Source organism: Mus caroli, chromosome 9 (genome assembly GCF_900094665.2).
Source record: "Mus caroli chromosome 9, CAROLI_EIJ_v1.1, whole genome shotgun sequence".
Lineage (NCBI taxonomy): Eukaryota > Metazoa > Chordata > Mammalia > Rodentia > Muridae > Mus > Mus caroli.
In genome coordinates, this window is record NC_034578.1 from 52,924,482 (window position 1) to 52,944,282 (window position 19,801).

The 19,801-nt window shown below is 40.9% G+C and overlaps 1 protein-coding gene across 2 annotated transcripts in view; it reads right to left on the reverse strand.

Moving 5' to 3' along the window:
* The window catches only part of Peak1 (pseudopodium enriched atypical kinase 1), a 215,836-nt gene that overhangs the window by 26,470 nt on the left and 169,565 nt on the right, over positions 1 to 19,801 (reverse strand). For both annotated transcript variants that reach the window (XM_021173067.2, XM_029482036.1), the window contains one exon: positions 11,245 to 11,429. In XM_021173067.2, coding sequence (XP_021028726.1) covers positions 11,245 to 11,429 — 185 coding nt within the window. The remainder of the gene's footprint in view (positions 1 to 11,244; positions 11,430 to 19,801) is intronic.

The following is a 19,801-nucleotide window of genomic DNA, read 5'->3' on the forward strand; positions in this document are numbered from 1 at the left end:
GACTGTCCTCTTAGTCTGTGAGCCAAAACAAAGCTGTCCTCCATGATCTGCACTGTCACAGCAATGAGGAAAGTCACAGATATAGATGCTTCTGAGGATGCTAATGCATGCTGGCTTGTTTTGCTAAAGCCATATCCTTGAAGAAATATCAACGGTGAGAATGAATGTAAACTGTGATGATAATTAATTCTACTTCTTATATATAGTACTTTGATTAAGAATACCTAGGAGTTTAAAATAAACTTCTATCACATATATACAGCAAACTGAAGGATCTCCTCTCTCCATTAACAACACATACCAGTGTTTTTATATGGAAGTTTAAACACAATCAAAAACATACAGAGAGAATGCATGGCAGTGGGGGGAGGGAGAGAATAAAGGAAAGAATATATAGTTCTAAAAGAGCAAGGATTTTTAAGACTTTCTGGCTAGGATGTGGCTTTAGTGCACTGCTTGCCCAGCATGCGCCAGCCCTTGGGTTTAACCTTTATTAGCAAACAACTAACTATCAGCTAATTAACTAACTAAGTAGCTAGCTAGCTAACTAACTAACTTCTCATGAAGAAAAACTCAGGGCTAGATAGAAACACTGATGAATGCTACCAAATGCTTAATATTAATTAAACCAAAGTATTATTACCAATCCTTTGAAGTTCTTCCAAAAAGTTCAAGGGAAAAGTTTGAATTTTGTAGAAGCAATGTTACCTAGACAACCAAACCAAAGACATCCAAAAAACTAGAGACTAATGTTACTTATGAATATAAGTGAAAAAACCATAAGACATTAAGCAATAGTACCTAGCAACACTTTAAACATCACAAACACAATAATATACCATAACAAACTGGGTTTAACCAAAGAATGCATGGTTGGCTTAACACCTTGTAATTAACCAGTATGTTACACTAACAAAATAAAGAAAAAAAGGAATCTTATATGATCTTTTCAAAATTGTAGAACGATAATCTGATAAAATCTAATGCCTTCCCATGACAACGCTCAACAAATTGGGACAGAAGGGAACATCCTCAGCTTCTTTTGTTTGTTCCCTTGGGTTTGTTTGTTTTTTTGAGAGAGAGGGTTTCTCTATGTAGCATTAGCTGTCCTGGAACTCACTCTGTAGAGATCCACTCACAGAGTGGCCTCAAACTCAGAGAGATCCACCTGCCTCCCAAGTACTGGAATTAAAAGCATGCACCATCATTTCCTGGTCTGATAGCTTCTATGTCAAACCAAGAGCTAATATCATGGTTGGTGACAAGAGACTAGATGATTCCTTCTTAATGTCAGTAGCACAAGGACTTTTGTTATTGCCATATTTATTCTATATTATACTCAAGCATTAGCCATGGAAATAGTAACAAATAAAAACATCCAGGTTAGAAAGAAGCAAACCTATTCTATGTATAAATATAATCTTGTATTTTGAAAAGCAAGAGGAACCATATGAATATCTATCAGAAATCATATGCCAGGGCTGGGACTCTAGTTGAGATGGTAGAGCACTTGCCTAGCATGCAAAGTGCCTTGGGTTCAATTCCCAGCACATGACTAAACTGAATGAGGTCAAAGCTATCTTCAGCTACACTAAGTCTGAGGCCAGTGTGAACTGTATGAGAACCTGTCACTAACAATCAAAAAGAAGAAACGAATACACCAGCTTAGTGAGACTGCAAGAAAATAATCAGTATACAATAATGAATTGTAATGACTAATCTAAAACTGACATTAAGAAAATAACCCTATTTGCAACAGAGACTAAAGTATTAAGGGATAAATTTAATTAAGCAAGAGTTGCATGTTGAAAACTATAAAACATCGTTGAAAGAAATTAAAAAGTAGCAGGATAAATGGAAATTAGTCATGTTATTAAAAATCAGTCACATTATTAAAGTGACTAATTTTATGCAGTCTACTTAAACTCATGGATCAGAGACTTTAATATTGTTAAGATGGAAATATTCCCCAAACTGACCTACAGATTGAATGTAATCCTCATCAAAATCTCAGTTGGAGTTTTTGAAGAATTGATGTGGGGACCCTAAAATTCATGTGGAAACATAAGCGGCTTAAGAGTGGCCAAAAATAGTTTAGCTCATTACAAAATTATAGTAATCAAGATGGTGTGGTACCTTGTAGGTGAATGCAATCGGCTTGCAAGGTCAGGAAGAAACCTTTACATTAAGGGTCAACTATATTGACAAAGCTTGTCCAGATAACTCAGTGGAGACAGAACTGACGGGGCTGTGAAAGCGAATACACATATGCCGAAAACACAAAACCTAAGTTGGAGCCCTATCTCACACTATACACAAAGATAAACCAAAATGCACAAAAGATGTCAATGTAAGAGATAAAACTATAAAACTCTGCATTATTCAGTGCTGGGGATCAAACCCAGGGCTTTAAGCATGCTCTACCACTGAGCTATAGCCTCACTCCAGAAATGTGACAGAGCACAGAAATAAATGGTCGTGTCCTTGAGTTGGGCAATGGTTAGTTCTAACACCCAGTGTAAAATGACAAAACCAACCAGTGTGCTATAAGTGAAAGTAAAAATAAAACCTTGTACCCTTAAAAAGAACATCTTTAAGAAAGCAAAAAGAATATTTCAGACATGGTCACACATCCCTGTGAATCTGGTACTCTGGAGGCTGAGAATAGCTTTGCTACATAGTAAGACCTTGGATAGACACCAGAAGGGAGAAAAGAGGGGGAGGGAGGAAGGAAGGGCGGAAAGAGAGATGAAAAGGAAAACAAGAGAGGGAAGAAAAAAAATACACATTGCATATTTGGTAAGAAGCCTGCAATTAGACTATATAAATAACTCTTTAAAAAGAGCAAGAAATTCACAGACATTTCTCCAAAGATAATATATGTATGACCAATACATATACGAAAGGTGCTCAACACCACTACTCATTAGACAATGACATAAAACCACAATACTTCATGTCTATTAGGATCATTATAACAAGAATAAAACAACAGTAATAATATCCGTAGGCAACTGGTGAGGATGTGGAGAAATCTGGATGATCATACATTACAAGTAGGAATCTAAGATAGAAGAGCTACTTTAGAAAGCAGCCTGAGAGTTTCTCAAAGAGTAAAACACAGTCACGTCATCAGCCAGCATATGCACTCCTACAGAGATATCCAATGGAAAGAAAACATATGTCTCTCCAGAAACCAGGACACATGCTTAGACTGTATTATTCATAACAGCTCCAAAGTGGAAACAGCACAAATGTTTATCACCTAATGAATGGTACACAAGATGTGGTCTAGCCACACAACTGAATCTAGTTTCTCACTTGTCTCATCTCGGGTTATTTGTTCCCTGCTGTATTACAAATCGAGGGTCTCATACATGCTAGGATACTCTGAGTTATAACTGCTGAGTTATATCCCTGACCTTCCCTGCTCACATTCAAACACCGCCTCTGGGAGTGTTTCCCCCCACCCAAACTGACTGCTTCTTCCTTTAGAACGAAGATATGCCTTGTGTATGTTCTTCTCTAAGCATATATAAAATACTGCTCTTGGGTCACCATCTGAATTTCATACTGGGTTGCTCCCTGATGGCAGGGGCTGTGTCCTATTTTTATACATGAGACTAAGCAAGAATCTGGCTGGGAATTAGTGGCTAGGTATGTAGAAAGACAGATGTAGATAGAAAACATGACCCAGTTTTTATCCAGGTCCTAGAAAAGGACTTATGGGCTGCCATTTTCTAACCATTTCTCCAAATAAGGAAAACCAGAATTACTTGTGGCTGTGAGTAGCACTGTGAGTTCCAGAAGAGCCTTTATTGTTCTTCCTAAAAGTTATCTGAGAACCAGGGAAGTAAGGCAGGTGGAAGAGGGCTGAGGGCGCAGTCTGCCCTCTCTACTTTCAGAATAAAGTTCAGACTTTGTACAAGCTGGTCAAGGTTCTTTGTCTTATCTACCACTATTCCTTAGTGACGCTTCAACATGAATTACTCCTGTCATTCTATCTTAGAACTAGAGTCACAGATGTCTGTAAACTGCCATGTGTGCTGGGAACCAAACCTGGGTTCTCTGAGAGAGAAACAAATGCTCTTAACTGTTGAGTCCTCTCTTCTCCCTTCTCTCTCTCTCTCTCTCTCTCTCTCTCTCCACCCCCCCCCATTTACTTTTAATTAGTGTGTGCACATGAGTGTAGTGCCTGCAGAGCTCAGAGACATCAAATGCCCCTTGGAGCAGGAATTTCAGGTGGTTGTGAGTCACTTGATGTGGGTGCTGGGAACTGAACTCAGGTCCTCTGCAAAAGCAATACGTATGTTTAACCACCATTCCAATGCACGCACTTTTGTATTTTTGTCTTAGTGAGGGTATATTCTGTCTTTGGCCCAGTCCAACCCTTCTCTGATATCCTCTGCTCTTCACTTCACAATGGAAGCCACCACTTCTTTCTGTGTTCTCTTAGCTCTCTTACTTTTTTATAGTGTGCCCAATTTTTAAAAAAAATACATCCTTCCAGAATCTCGTGTGCTACCAGACAAGCAGCATGTGTACAGTAAATGTCTGCTGAACTGAAGGGCAGAAAACCAATAGAACTGGTTGTTATTCCAAATGGAAAGAGACAGCCCAAGTAGCAAGCTATAAAAATAACTACGTGACCCCTCTCCTCCAATAGCAGTTGGGCTCTCATGGGAGCCATGGGCATCTCACAAGAGAATCAGAAACTTGTTCTAAATGAAGCCAGGAGCACACCACAGTCTCTGCAAGTAGGTCAAGCTATCTTCTAGATCTCAAAGTGCTTTGTGTTTTTGTGCTTTATTTTCTCCAAAAAGAGATAGGGGGACGACATCACAAATTCTGATCATTTGGGTCAATGTCCTAAAAGTCTGGTATCTTAGCTGCTTTTATTTTAAACTTTTAATCCAGCACATTCTTCTTGAAGTCTCTGGGATCCAGACGCCAAAGCTCAGTTTTCAGCAGCAGATAGAACACCACATACTCCACATTTTTGTGGCATACCAGCTTTGTAAATGGAAAGGAAAGGGGGGAAAAGAGATTGATTCTAAATCTTGCCCTGCTATAAGCTAAAACAGCCCCCTGGCAATGTTTGGCTTGAACCAAACTCAAGCCTTACTGTCTTCTCCAGCTCTGCATTCTAGCTGTAATCTCTCTCCACTTACACATGCCTTTAGATCAGCAGACGAAGACAGCCCTGTGTCACGTCACCTTCCCCAAGCAAATAATGAAAACTCAACGGGAAGGGGAAAATGTAATGAGACTAATTCCAAGGGTGTTTAAAACTCACTGGGAATGAAAATGATTGACAGACAGCTCTTACAACTTACAAGGTTGGTATGAATACACAAGAAATAAGGTATTTGTAAAATAAATATTTTAAAAGATGATTGCACACTGAAAAACTTAAAATAGTAATTACATCATTATAAGTGATGGAAATACTAAAGGCACATTAAGAACAAATCATAATAAGTGTTTGCTTGAGATCTGGTAGCATTAAAGTCATAGGGCCCTAAATAATGACATATTTAAACAGGAGCTGTCCTTTGATCACAGATCGCGCCTTAGTGACAAGACAGGGAGGCATGGCTTCCTGACCAAGCTCACTGCCTCCGGCCAATCCACACAGAGCTCTCAGAATGAGCTTTAGCCCTGAGTATGCCTCTCCTAAAGTCTTCAGTGCTCTCCAGTTTTCTGTCAGTAAAAGATGCGGTGTTTCGCCCTAGATTCCTCTAGAAAGAAGCTTTCACTAACCTTTCAGAACAGAGAAATTATCACAGGGACTCGAAGGACAGTAGCCTCATGTCTTTCTCTCCAAAAGCTCAGGCTATGCTAGTGTTCCCAGCTCCCTACCTGGAACTGCAGCCATTTGGTATTAAACAACGGTTTTGCTGAATTGAGGTATTATAGCTCCGATTAACAGACCATATCTTCCTATTTAAAGTACGGTTTCACGTCTCATAACTAATCTACATCCCTGTCTCAAAGAGTGGAAGAGAAAGGCATTCAGAGACATCCATGTCCAAACACGGAAACACGCACGGCACTTTATATAGATGTTAGACACCACCACTGTTAACCAGCTTTGTCACAGGAATAGGGCCTCTCATTGGCTGGGCCAGCACTCTGTTCCCAGCAGCAGGCTTCTGAAGCTTAGGAGGGAAGGACCTGCCAAGCGTTCTGTTCTTACTGTGCTGTGGGGCGGGGCGGGTGGGGGGGGGAGCACAGTGAAATAGAAGCAACAACTGGCAAGCCATGGGGTACAACTTCCTGTCAAATAATAAAGCTGGCTGGCTTCCAGAGACCACTTGCATGGGTCCTCAAATAGAACACTTTTAAAGAATGCCAGTGGTGTAGCAGCTGACAGGTCCAATGTCTGCACAGTCTTGTTACAGAAACCCTCCGCAAAGCCACAGATCACTTATTTAGGGGTAAGTTATCTATGCAATTTGAATACTGTACTGTAGTAACTAATTCTCAGATATAAAACCTATTTTAAAATATGAATGCAACTAACTTAGGAGCAAAAATTCATTTCTTTTAATAGAAATAATTGCAATTATAGGAGGTATAACAAATGCTCAAACAAATGTTCAAAACTGTCAACTTCAGCTTTTTTTTTTAAAGTTCCAGATAATCCTAACTGCAAGTCTTCCTAAAATATTTTATTGTGTTTATTATTTATTTATTTTGTGTGTATGTGCTTATGTATGCATGTCTTGTACACCCATGCGCACAGGTTTGGGGCCCAGGAGACAACTTTGGAGAGCTGGTTCTCTTCATCTACCATGTGGGTTCCAGGGATTTGACGAAGATTTGTCTGGCCTGGTGGCAAGTGCCTTTCTCTGCTGAGTCATCTTGACAGTCCTTAAATGCAATGCTTTCATCTTTGGTTCGTATAACTAACACTGCAGTGTATGCAATGCTTTCTGCCTAGTAATTATTGTGCACACAGATGTGAGGTGCTGCTCAGAATGACTTCTTAGGAGCGGGCACTTCTAATGGTATTCCATACTCAAACCAAGACCAGCAGTCCAGTGTTGCAGGTGTTTGTGTATGGAGGCCCACCTCACTTCTGACAGACAATGTGCCCCAGGCTTTGGTGTTTGAAGGGGGAAGCTTTAAGGATTTGCTCAAAGTAACTGAAGTGAAGTTTGTGGACAGACTCTTATGGAGACCCGTAGAAGACTGAGGCAAAGTTCATTTAGTTCCTTAATTACGGAATTTATGTATTAAGTCCAATAGTAGAAAAACAAGCTGGATCAATAGATTAATAGAGCACGTAAACCATGAGTTGAAAGTCTCTCATGTGAACTTTCCTGGGAACAGTCAGATTTCTTTCATCTGGGAATCTTCAAAAGTCAAACCCAGCAGTCATTTTTAGCTCATTTATTCAAACACATTCTTAGCACCTCCTGTGTGTTTTAGATAATGTGCTAGGCTGTAAGAATACAGAAAGACGAGGAAGCCAAAAATACGTAGAGTAAAGGGAGACTTGATTGAGCTTTTAAAAAAGCAATGTATAGAGTCCTTAGTTGCAAAGTGAATGAAAGAGGCCTAAAGTTATCAGCTGGCTTTCAACAGAGTCGAACTTATATTCTTCAGATCCCAGCCAGATAATGAAGTAGTCAGACACACCCACATAAAAGACAACCAGGGACCCTTCTTAAAGACATTTTAAGACAGACATAAGAAACAAAGACTGTCAACGGTTTAATAAAAAGGGATATTCTATCACTTCTTCAGGAAATTGCTTTGGGTGTAGACATGTCCTAAAATTCAGATTGAGTGAGATTAAGAAGGTCAAGGCCAGTTCACCCTTGGTCCATGTGATCGCTAACCAGCGTGAAGTCACCAGCCCGCTGGGTGGCCTGCTCTAATGGCCTACTTTGTTTCCATCTGATAGGATCTCACACAAAACCTGGGGTGAGGCTGGTGGCCAGCAAGCCCAGGAAGCTTCCTGCCTCTGTAGTGCTGGGGTTACAGGCATGTGTGGCCCAACATGGCTTCATATGTGGGCACCAGGGATTTAAACTAAGGTCTTAATGTTTGCACAGCATTTGCACATATTTCCACTTCCCTGCTCCCTAGCCCCTATTTGTTTTTAAGATAGGGTTCCATGTTTTCCAGAACAGTCTTGAACTGATAGGGTTCCATGTTTTCCAGAACAGTCTTGAACTCCTGACTTCCTGTCCACCACCTAAGTGCCAGGATTACAGGTATGGGTTACCATGTCTAGCTCAACGGTATCATTAAAAAAAAAAAGTTACTAGAGCTTTAAATCACAAAAAAGTTACCTAATGGGGGAGTTAATTGCACGGAGATGACTTGCTGAATGTCTTTAAAAAATAGAGTTCCAAATGCCACCTACATACTTGTTCCACCAGGGGAAATGGCAATAAAGCCAAGCCCTCAGCTTCTAGTACTGATGGGAGCAGCCTTAACTATTACTCCTCCTAAGCAGAAAAAGTAAGCAGGTATCAAACCATACAAGGTCAAGCGCAGAGCTACTGAAGCACTTACAGAAGGCTTGAAGCTAATTATTTTTCTAGGTCTAACTCTGCTGTGGATTGTCCCCTTTTTGGTGGTTGATAAGTGCATCAAAATGTATTTGATAGTTAAAGTGTAAAACACACCATGAAGCTGGACAGCTTCAGAATGGCTGCAAGTTCCGTAGACGATTGGCCTTTAGGTAGATCTGGTGAATTCTGGGTATTATATTTTTACTTGCAGTCGGGTGCTCTTACCCACTGAGCCATCTCATCAGCCCCCTTTTGTTTGTTTTTTAAAGTAAGAATAACAACAACAACAAAAGTCCCAAAGGAAGCCTGGATAACAGGATCATATACTTAAGAGAAGGAAGGCACTCCATGCTTTTTCCTTTCCTCTGGTGCTGGGCATTGAACTCAGGGTCTTGTGACTGCTAGGCAAGAGTTCTACCACTGAGCTAAACTCAATGGAAATCCATCAGTCTTTCTCACAGGACATTTGTAGTTTTGGACTCTTCAGTAACTATCGTTTTTTGAAGTCTTTAATTCTATGTCTGAAAGTTGATGACTGAACTTCACAGCCTATCATCAGGGCTTTGCAAGAATGTAATGACTGAGAGCATCAGAGCCATGAGTGCCTAAGGCTCTGGGTTCTAATCACGGCTCAACCTCCTCTAACAATGAGATAAGATAGATAAATGTACAGGGAAGCTTGTAAAAATTTTTAATTTTTTGATATCTTGGTATCTATGTACCTATCTATATAGGTATTTACTTTTGAGGTAGGGTCTCATGTCGGTCAGTCTGGCTTGACAGTCACAGCTCTGTAGCTGAGGATAACAGGGAATTCCTGAGCTGTCTACCTCCACTTACAAAGTGCCAGGATCAAGGCACGTGCCACTGTGCCCCACTTTCTCTCTTTTTTTTTTTTCTGGGGGGGGGGAGGAAACAAAGTCTTTTTATGAAGCCGAGGGTAATCTAAAGATCACGGTTAGGCTCCTTTCTGGCTTAGGCTCCCAAGGGCTGGGATTCCAGGTGTAAGATGTCACACCCAGTAGCGAATAGAAATTTCAGGAAGAGATGCTGTATGGTATTCCCAACAATTGTGATAAGTGTTACCGAGGCTGTTATGAAAGAAATTTTCGCATAGCAAAGATATCTACTCATACAATTCCTGATATGCTATTTTAGGGCATGAAGTAAGTAAAAACTTCATCTTACAATGTACTTCTAAAAATATAAAGGAATGAGAAAAGTCCAATAAGCCATTCAACTATAAAGTTTACTGGCACTGCAGTTAGAAATCTTTTCTTGTAGAATATAATTTCAAGTACTTGAGGGTTGTTCTGACTGAGTCTCTCAGACAGAGTATTTCTCCTATGGCTTCAATCTTTTGGACTTATAAGTTAAGAAACCTATTATTTTCAAATTTTAAGCATACTAGCTGATTCTGATATCACTTTTCCTTAAAATAACATGATGGGAGGAAAAAGACAAAGCAAGGAGATGAGAAACTAGGTCCTTCAGAGACATACTCCAGCGGTTTGGTTCCTACACAGGGGTCAGTGGTTCATGAGAATCTTGCGGGCACATGATACTCAGGCAGTCCTTGCTGCTCACGTCTTCCCCACAGGAGATAAGCACCAACCCCCCTTGTGCTATTCCAGGTTTTCCTTTTCAGAAGGAAAGAAACTGTGATACTCAAGGGAGGGAGATCACCCAGCAGTCACTGGGAATTGCAGAAAATCAGTGAAGAAAGCAGAGACCCGAGGAAGCTCTGCAGACACTTCTGAAACAATCCTGTTTAGTCTCTTTGCAGGTTCTCACTACTACAGGTCTGTGACACAGCTGTCAGCCCCTGCTCAAACACCTCCAACCATAAGACTCATACTACAAGTCTGCTGATACAGGTCAGAAATCCCACCCTTCACATTATTCAATCCTGTGTATATTTTGCCCTGAAATACTCCTTCAGTTTGTCCACTGTTCTTTCTCCCCACCTTGACCGAGGCCCCCTCATTCTGTCATGTAGTCCTGCAGTACCTGCTACCAAACACCGTAGCCTATGTGAACCCATTCTGACTCATATCATTGTGTCTTCTCGAAGCCCTTTTATGGGTCACTACCACAAATAACAAAAGGTCTAAGATTTTAACCTGAAATACATCTTATCTAATGCTCCACATTGCAGCAACCTCAATGGCTGCGGCACCAAGCTATTCTGTATCTCCATCGTCTTGTTCACTTGTTGCCTCTGTCTGGAACATTCTTTCTTCTGTTTGACAGTGAGTTAAATCAGCTCAGAAATGATTTTCGGGAAGGCTTCTTTTGACATCCTTCTTTGTGTAACATGGAAATATTCCACGTGTGTTTCCGCAATTGTATTTATCATATTATACTGAATACAAGTTCCCTTCTTCTCTTCAGGTTGAATCCTTTAAGGCAAGGTCTACATTAGCACAAGGCACAGGGCTCATGGGGCAGGCATTTAAAATAAGCCTAGTGCCGGGCGTGGTGGTGCACGCCTTTAATCCCAGCACTCAGGAGGCAGAGACCAGCCTGGTCTACAAAGTGAGTTCAGGGCTACATAGAGAAACCCTGTCTCGAAAAAAACCAAAAAGAAAAAAAAAAGACTCGTAGAAACCTGAATGTTATGTTTTGAAACAAATGTAGATTTATAACTCCAATGGTGTTACTGTACATAAAGACGAGGCTTAGGTACTGTCTATATAACCTTTGTACTTACCTAAGTTGCTGTAGGTTGCACTGCAGGGACTCACGTCGGTAGGATCCGAAGTGTCATCTTTTTCTTCTTCCCTTTCCAGGTCAGGTGGAGGCAGTGTTGGTGTGACTGAAGTGCCATCTTGCTTCCCAGCAGGAGTTCTTGGATCCCGAGGAGAAAGTTCCCCTGCCACTTCATGGGTCACACGACTGAAACAAATAAAACAGTCCATCAAATTTTTATTCAAAAGTTCTCTTAACATTTAGATTTATAGAGCAGGGTGTGGTGGCACAGGTCTTTAATCCCAGCACTTGGGAGGCAGATGCAGGTGTATACCTCGGTGAGTTCCAGACCAGCTTGGTTTAGTTCTAGGATAGTCAGAGCTAACTAGAAAGGATCTGAGACCTTCATACCTGGTCATTACACCTACATGTTTGCTTGTTTTTCTTTTTTAAAGAGAGAATAGGTAACAATAAAAGCTAATGAATGCTTAACTGATTAAAGGGAAATACTCAAGACTTTTGTAAGTCAGTTGTTGTATTTACTGTATTTACTATATCCCCTAATAGTGCTCTACTACTATAGTAAGTACCACACGTTGCTTTACTTACCACATAGTATTCGCTACATGTTAAAATATTTACTGAGGTATTTAGAAAGAACTAGGAGTAACATTGTGATTATACTATGTGATGAAAGGATAAGTTAATGCCAGGTAGACAGAAGGGTCAGTTCTCATCTACATGGTACAGGAGGAAGGGAAATGGAAAAGAGAGCTTAACTCTTTAGCTGACTCTCCTCGAAGAAAACAAGTCCGGAGCATCCTGCTGGTCACGAGGCAGTTAAAGGTCAAGCTTTCTTTTTTTCTGCCACTGCCAACTCACTTTTAGCTTTCTCTTTCCAGTTTCCCCACTCTTCCCATTCTCCCCACTCCCGATGAAAACAGTGTCAATTCTATGGTCATGAAGTACAAGATGATCAAATGGTCACTAACTGCTGGAGAATAAGACGGCCAAGTCGGTCAATCGCAAGTTGCTGGCCAATGAAATATATTCAAGAAGTGTTCTGAGACCATCAAATCCCACCATATTCTTTCTGATTTCTTTCTGGGCAAAGAGAAACGAGGATAAGAAACTTTTTTTGGGGGGGGGGTTTGGGTGCATGTGTGGATGCCTGTCTTCAGGACAGAGGACGACACCAACAGTTCTCAATGACTGCTCCTGCTCTTTTGAAGCAGGGTCTCTCCCTGAACCTAGACCTCACCGATGACCTAGACTGGATGTCCTTCTAGGAAACCACTACATCTGACTGTGGAGGTAGAACGCTGGAGCTTTAACACTCTTTCCTCTCAAAGAAGAAAGGACATTTTAGTTACACAAAATGTGCTGCCTTGAAATTAGAAGTAGTTTACATTAACTTTCACCCAGCAAAGAGAACTTACTTTTTCCTTCAGTGTGTGCATAGCTACTCAGTAGTGTGCCCCTCTGCCCCCCGCCCGCAGTGGCTTGGAAGTGTCACTTCGCTTTGGCTGTATGGAGGTGAGGGGCCAAGCTCCTTGTTATCATGCCCTTACAGTGTCCCCTCTAAGGAGAAACCAGCTTTGTGTGGCAGGCCTGGTTTTTAAATTTAATTTAATTTTATTTTGTTTTTGCTTTGATGACTACAGTAGCCCACTGAGAAGAGGCAGCATGTTTACACAGACTGCCCTGCTGACTGCTGGAGGAGAAATTCCCTCCCACTTCTCCAGTTCCCAAGAGCCAGAGCCCATAATGGAACTTCTAGTTCACTCGACACTGCTGGTTTAAGAAAGACTCTGTTGGCTTGGAAACAGTATTTCTGAAGTTGTGCAGCCAGCAGATTTCAAGACTTATATTTCTGTCCAGATACATGCATAATTTCTAAAATTAAAGGCTGGTAAGAAGGTACTCCTTCAGATTACCTCCTTAAGCCTGCACTTGATGTACGCTTTAACGACACAGATGTAAAATCTCTTACAGAAACTTGTGGGCTGGAGAGACTACTCAGCTGACTAAGTACTCACTGTGCAAGGAAAGGACATGCATCAGGTGCTCAGAACCCATAAACATTTGCACACAGGTGGGACGTCCCAGCGCTGGGAGGGCAGAGAAAAGCACTGGGACTTGCTGACCACCTCTGGGCTGTTACAGGTTTGTAATCTCAGCTCTTCTGGAGGCTAAAACAAAAGGATTCCTTCCAATTCAAGGCCTGCCTGGGCTCCATTGTGACTACAAGGCTAGCCTGGGCAATGGAGCAAGGCTGCCTCAGAATAAAAGTAGTTTAAAATGGGCTGAGAAGAGCTTGTGAGAAAGTGCTTGTCTAGTATATGCTAGGTCTTCGATTCAATGCCAGCCAGGCTGTTAGGGATCCCTAATCTCTGAACTTGCTCTTGGGCCTTTTTCTTTTACTTTAAAGTTAGTTTATTTCTATATTGCACACGGATGTGTGTATGTACTTGCTTGTGCAGGTATCTTTGGGGGACAGAGGTTGATGTCAGTTGTCTTTTTCTGCTATTCTCCACCTCAGTTTTGTTTTTCTGAGACAGGGTCTTTCCTGAACTTGGAACTCACTGTTTAGGCCAGATGTGCTCCAGTGCTGGGGCTACAGTTGTGTGCTTGCCATGCCTGCTTTTCTACCTTGCTGCTGGGGATAAGCAACTGTGAAAACCACTGCAAGAGAAGCTGTTGTTAACCTCTGGAATCCAAGGGTCTGTTCCACATACATAATACAGGGTATGGACAAACAAAACATAGATGCTGAAAAGCAAGAGATATCAAAGACTCACCCGCTGTACTCACTCACACAATTCCCCATTGAGGGACATTTCACAGGATCTCCTCAAACCTGTCAGCCATGTTCTGAAGCCGACCGAGCAGAGGCCACTGAGCTCCGAAGAGTTCCAAGCTGTATAAGCTAGGCCAAGATACTCAAATCCTGTCCCTCAGTCACACCTGCTGCACCTTGACCTTTACTATAGGGGCTTGGTCTTGGAAAGCTGCCAAATTACCTTTGGGGAGCTAAGCATGAAAGCTAGATTTATTAACCCTTTGGGGAGCAGGGCAGCACAGACTATGTAACAGGTTAGAATGCACTGACTGGTACACAAGGTTACCAGTTAAAATAACTGTCAACTATAGAAAGCTATGCAGCTTTATGAATTTGTAAATGTATGCTGAAATGTTTAATCTGCATTTACAGTGACAGTCTTAAAAGGAGTAAGAACTTTAAAGACACATCAATGATATGTCATGTCTTAATGCTTGGCAGAAGAACAACTCTTTGTAGTATTAGCGTAGTAAAAGAGAGGAAAAAGATAGGTTCTAAGAGTTGAAATTTAGGTAGCACTACAGAGACCAAAAACTGAAGAATTGAGGCAGCATGAGCAAGAGCGACTCATTCCTTAAGTATAAACATTAGGAGGAGACAGAGCAGCCAGGAGAAGACGGGAAAACCTGCCTCTTAGTGTCGGAGTGGGCACAGTAATTGCATAAAGGAGTTCGAATCATTTATTAAGAAAACAAATGATCAAAATAATCAGAAAATCGTCTCAAATTCTGAAGTGATCTTTTATATAGGCTTTATCTCCTGACAGGACGTCTCCCCACTGATTTACTGGGAGATGTGTAATGTGATGGAACACTTGTGTGGAAATTAGATGCTGGCGGTTTGTTTTCTTAGCACTTTGATCTTCTGAACTAATGACTCTATGAGGGAGGAAGGAGATAAAAGACGATGAAAATTCGCCATCTCATTCAAGAGACGTGTAGGGAAAGTCCTACAAAATGAAAATCATGAAGAATATAATTTGAAAGTCTTATTAGAGGCTAACATGTGCTGAAATCATGAAATAATGACCAACTAGGTATTTTTTCAAGGTAAGTAAATTTCATATTCATTTTTATAAAACAAGACTATGTTTAAGTAATGAATGGCCTGTGAGCTTTTTATAGTTCTGCTATTTAAATTCCTTTCAAAGAGTCTCTAGTCCTGTAACAGAAGGTGGAGAGTTTGTAATAACTATGCTAATGATATCTAAGTCCTTAATCTTCAGGTTCTGTCAAACTGGCTTAGCCTCTCTGTGGCCCATCAGTACTCATTGTATTTTCATAATGGAAGGTGATGTGCATCCAACTGCACAGACAGCTCTTGGGATCCTTGGGTCCTATATGCTCAGATAGAAAATATCCAGGAAAAAAGTGGACCAATATTGAACATATACACTTTATTTCTTCCCTCTATCCCCTAAACAAAACAGAAAAATACTAGTCACACAGCATTTACATTGGACTAGGCTATGTTAAGTGATAAAGAAAGAAGTTAAAGTCTATAAAGAGACATGCATGGTGGGACATTTCAGGAAGACCAGCCCTCAGAAAGCTGATGCAGGAGGACTTGAACTGAGAGCTCAAGGCCAGATTAAGTTCCATAGTGAGTAAGGTTTGCCTAGGCAAGATGACTAGATTCTGTCTTAAGAAAAAAAAAAAAAACACAACAAAATGTCTACAAGAGGTTATATGTAGAGTAAACTCTATATCATTTCACAGAGAGACTCAGGCATCCAAAGATTCTATTTTGGTATCCAAGGAAACCTTGAAACCAAACCCCAGCAGATCCTGAGGGGTGACTGTACCTAAAATCATTCACCAACTTTTCATTAAAGAGTGTTTTTTAATTGCAATTTGCTATGTTTGACCTAACACTTAAGAAACTGTCATATTTACTATGGAGATTACTCCTCTGAATTTGTAGAATGATTGTAAGGTGTTCAAAAGCAACAGACACACTGCTACAGATCTGTCTGTTATCTAATAAATCCCTTGAAGGTTAAATCTCATCAGTCTGCAATATTCATACATAATTCAAAGTTATGGAAACAATCTCCCATGTGAAGACTTGCTTGCTTTACCCAGGTGGTAGGATTAATCATTATAGCATCAAATGAAATAATCTTTTTTTTTTCCTGGAAAATTTGTTCAAGACAGATTTTTGTAAGAATTCTGTTAAATGTCTGAATGTATCTTTTAACAGGCAAATCAAATTTTCCATCAGTACAGATTAAAGGCCTTTCTGTATCTAAATATTTCCATAATTTTAGTTCCACTTTAAGTTTCAAATGCAACCATCTTTGTTCAGCTTCAGAAGGGGCAGTTAATGAAACCAGAATGCTACTGAGACTGCCTGTCTCTTGGGCAAACAGCATTTTTTATTTTACCTGTCAGCTTTCTTCAGCTGCTACAGATGTCTCTACGTGATCAAAACCAACAATAAATGGATGCAAAGACTCAAATTCCTAAAATCTGAACATCAGAGGAATGTTTCATGGTTCTGTCTTTGGTCTCATGGGCTGTTTACTTCTAGGGTTTCGAGGGAAAGTGGCCTTTGCAGAAGTGGGATCAGCCATTAACCTTCAAGGAGAGTCATCATGACCCACACCTTTAAAACCTGTTGGTAGGGAAGAGAGGGGAGAACCTAACCAAAGTCAAACTCCATTTCTTCTTGTAGCTCTACTTTTCAGACCCCTCCCATGGTGACATTTCGAAATGCTACCTTGGTCTCTAAGTCAGCAACTTTATTTGGCCACATTTCCCAATCACTGGCATTCTCAGGTGGGAAGACATATCTATTGATCACTATCTAGTATGTCCAATTTCCCACTAAGCTTCCATAGCCTTTGAAACGTCAAACAAACTTCTTATCCTGAACCGAGATTAACCTTTAACTGAGATTGGATGAGGTCCTGCTGCTGTCTAACAGAATGTGGTCAAACACAAGGAGTTCCTGCGTGTAAACCAAGTGCACACAGGATATGGCAGGCAGGTGCAAAGTCTTGAAATAGACTCATATTTTTTGACACTCTACGGGGTCCACGTAAAAAGTAAAAACAGATGTGACAGCTGTTTGAAGTGTTTTCAAGGCCACCGATTGCATGCTGGCAAAGCAAGGAAGAACACAGGCCATCAGTAAATCACTGTCACCTGCATAAAACTAAGAAAAGCTATAGTTTTAAAAAGTTACAATTTTAAAATCCTGTGAAATTCAAAGTCAAAATGGCATCTGTGCAAATGAACAGCAGATAAATTCATTCTTGGAAAAGATGGCCGTTCTCAATGGCTACCGAAGTTACTCAGCCTGGGTTTGCTTTTGAAGACTATGGGGAAAGGGAGAGGCATCGCCTGAAAAGGCAGCCTCTTAGAAGCAAGTGCCCAGCTCTCACCACAGATACTAGCCTAGAGGGATGTCGGGGCTTGCACCATCTCCATAGGCCAGGAAGCATTGGAGACCAGCTCTCCCCTCACTCTTACCTTCCTTTGCTCCATGAGTCAGAGCAGGGAAGAGTCTGTACAAATACCAAATGCAATGGGAATGAGTACCGACTGAGACAAAGAGCTCTCAGGACAGTCTACTCAGTGCCGCATATGCTGTGCACGTTCCATGTGACACACCCAAGTGTCAGACATAGAAGCAAGTCTTCCCATTTCACAGATGAGAAAACTGAGGCTTAAAGAAGCAAATGACCTGCCTGAGGCCACCTGAGTTCAGAGGTGGCAGTGTGGGAATATGGAGTGATGCTGTCCATCCCTGATGCCCACATTCTTTCTGCCACTCTGGAAGCATAAGGCAAGGGAGAAGCACACTGTACAGACCCAGTAAATGCCCGATTGTAAGGGTGCTTTAAAAGGAAAATTGCTTTAATTGAAATAGAAGGAGGCGAGGTGTAGTTTGTGAAACAAAAAGGAAGGCCATGGGGTGGGGCAAAGATGTCAAGAGGGGAGAGAGGACAAAGAGGGTAATAGAAGACATGTGACATAAGTGTAGACGAGGGGAAGAGGGGACCAGCTGGAGAGCATGGGGTACAGAAGGAGAGCTGGAGATGAAGATCAATAAGAGCAAACTGTATGAAAATGTCATAATGAAATCCATTACTCTGTATGTTAATTTAAAAAACTAATAAAAATAATTGATAAATTAAAAAAAGAAATATGAAGTAATAATGAATACAGATGTGTTTTATTTTGAAAAACCCTAAACAAGCCAAAAGACTAATTATTTATATTGCAAAAATATTTCTTCAAATAGGAGCTGCTCTTGCAGAGAATGTTCATAGATAATTGTCCTTCTACTAGTAATCCGCATTTGCTGGGTACTAGGCACACTGCTTCAATACACATCTAACAACAGCACCCGAGGCAGGGTTACTCTCATAACAGCAACAACCGCAATGACAGGAGCCAAAGCACAGACAGTGTTTATCACGTGCCTCTTCTAAACCATGTTTCTCAGAAGTGGCATTACTAACATTTTTGAGCAAGATAAATTCTGTTGTGGAGAGCTACCCCCACACTAGGAACATTCCAGTATTTTCTGCCTTCTTGGCTGTGATAACCAAAAAATATCTCCAGACTTTGTCAATTGTCCTAAGAGAGTACCTCGGTGTTCCTCCTGAGCCCTTTATATAAACTCAGTCATGCTATACAACAACCGACAGGGTAGGTTATCCTCTGATAAAGGGTCCCACCAAAGGCTCATGTTCATCATGCCTGAGAATCAGAAAGCTAACACTCTTGAGAAGTCTATGGAAAAGGAGGTGAGAAACTGGGGACAGAACAAGCGGGCAGGCAGAGGTCTTACACACAGACTTCATTACTGTGGCTAAACAATGGAATTTAGCCTTTAGGAGGACCAGGCTATTTTAAAGAGAAAAAAGGCAGGAGACTGGGCAAGAAGAATTAGCAAAATACTTCAGTAAATGAGGTAGAAGACACTGTAAGGCAAACCAGGTAAATGTAAATAAGAGCATAGATGTGGTGTGTATTTTGGAAGTTTAGTCAGCAGGAGGAAGAGCCAAGAGAAGAACCAAAGATGAGTCCATCTTCTGGCATGAACAAATGGATGGGTGGCAGGCCATTTACAAGAAGGGAAGACTTGGAACAGAATGTACTTATAGGGAATAATCAAATTCTGTCTTGCACATGTTTCATTGGAAATACACTTTTCAAGTACATGTAAGTCATGGGGAATATTTGGCGGGTAAAGATATACATTTAAGAGTCATTAGTATGTATAGGTAAAATTTAACGCCAATGATGTTAAGCCAGTAAGACTTAAAGAATCTTGTTCAGTATAAGGTTAAGATTTTGAGCGACACACTGAAATAAAAGTGAAGCGACTCCTAGAATTTGCTTCAATCATGGGCTATGGGAAAAGATGAGGGGTGAAGGAGACATGATATGTAAATTGATTTTTTTGTTAAATTTTTTATTTGTATGGATGTTGTGCCTGCAGGTCTGTCTACTGCAAGTATGCCTGGTGTCCTTGGTGACCAAAAGAAGGGGCCAGATCCCCTGGGATTGGAGTTACAGATGGTTGTGAGCTTCTATGGTAGGTGTTGGGAAAGGAACCTGAGTCCTCTAAAAGAGCTGTCAGTTTTCTGAACCATTGAGCCATCTACCTAATGCCCACGTACGTACATTTGTTCTCTCTTTCTCTCTTTCTTTCTCTCTTTCTTTCTCTCTCTCTTTCTTTCTTTCTTTCTTTCTTTCTTTCTTTCTTTCTTTCTTTCTTT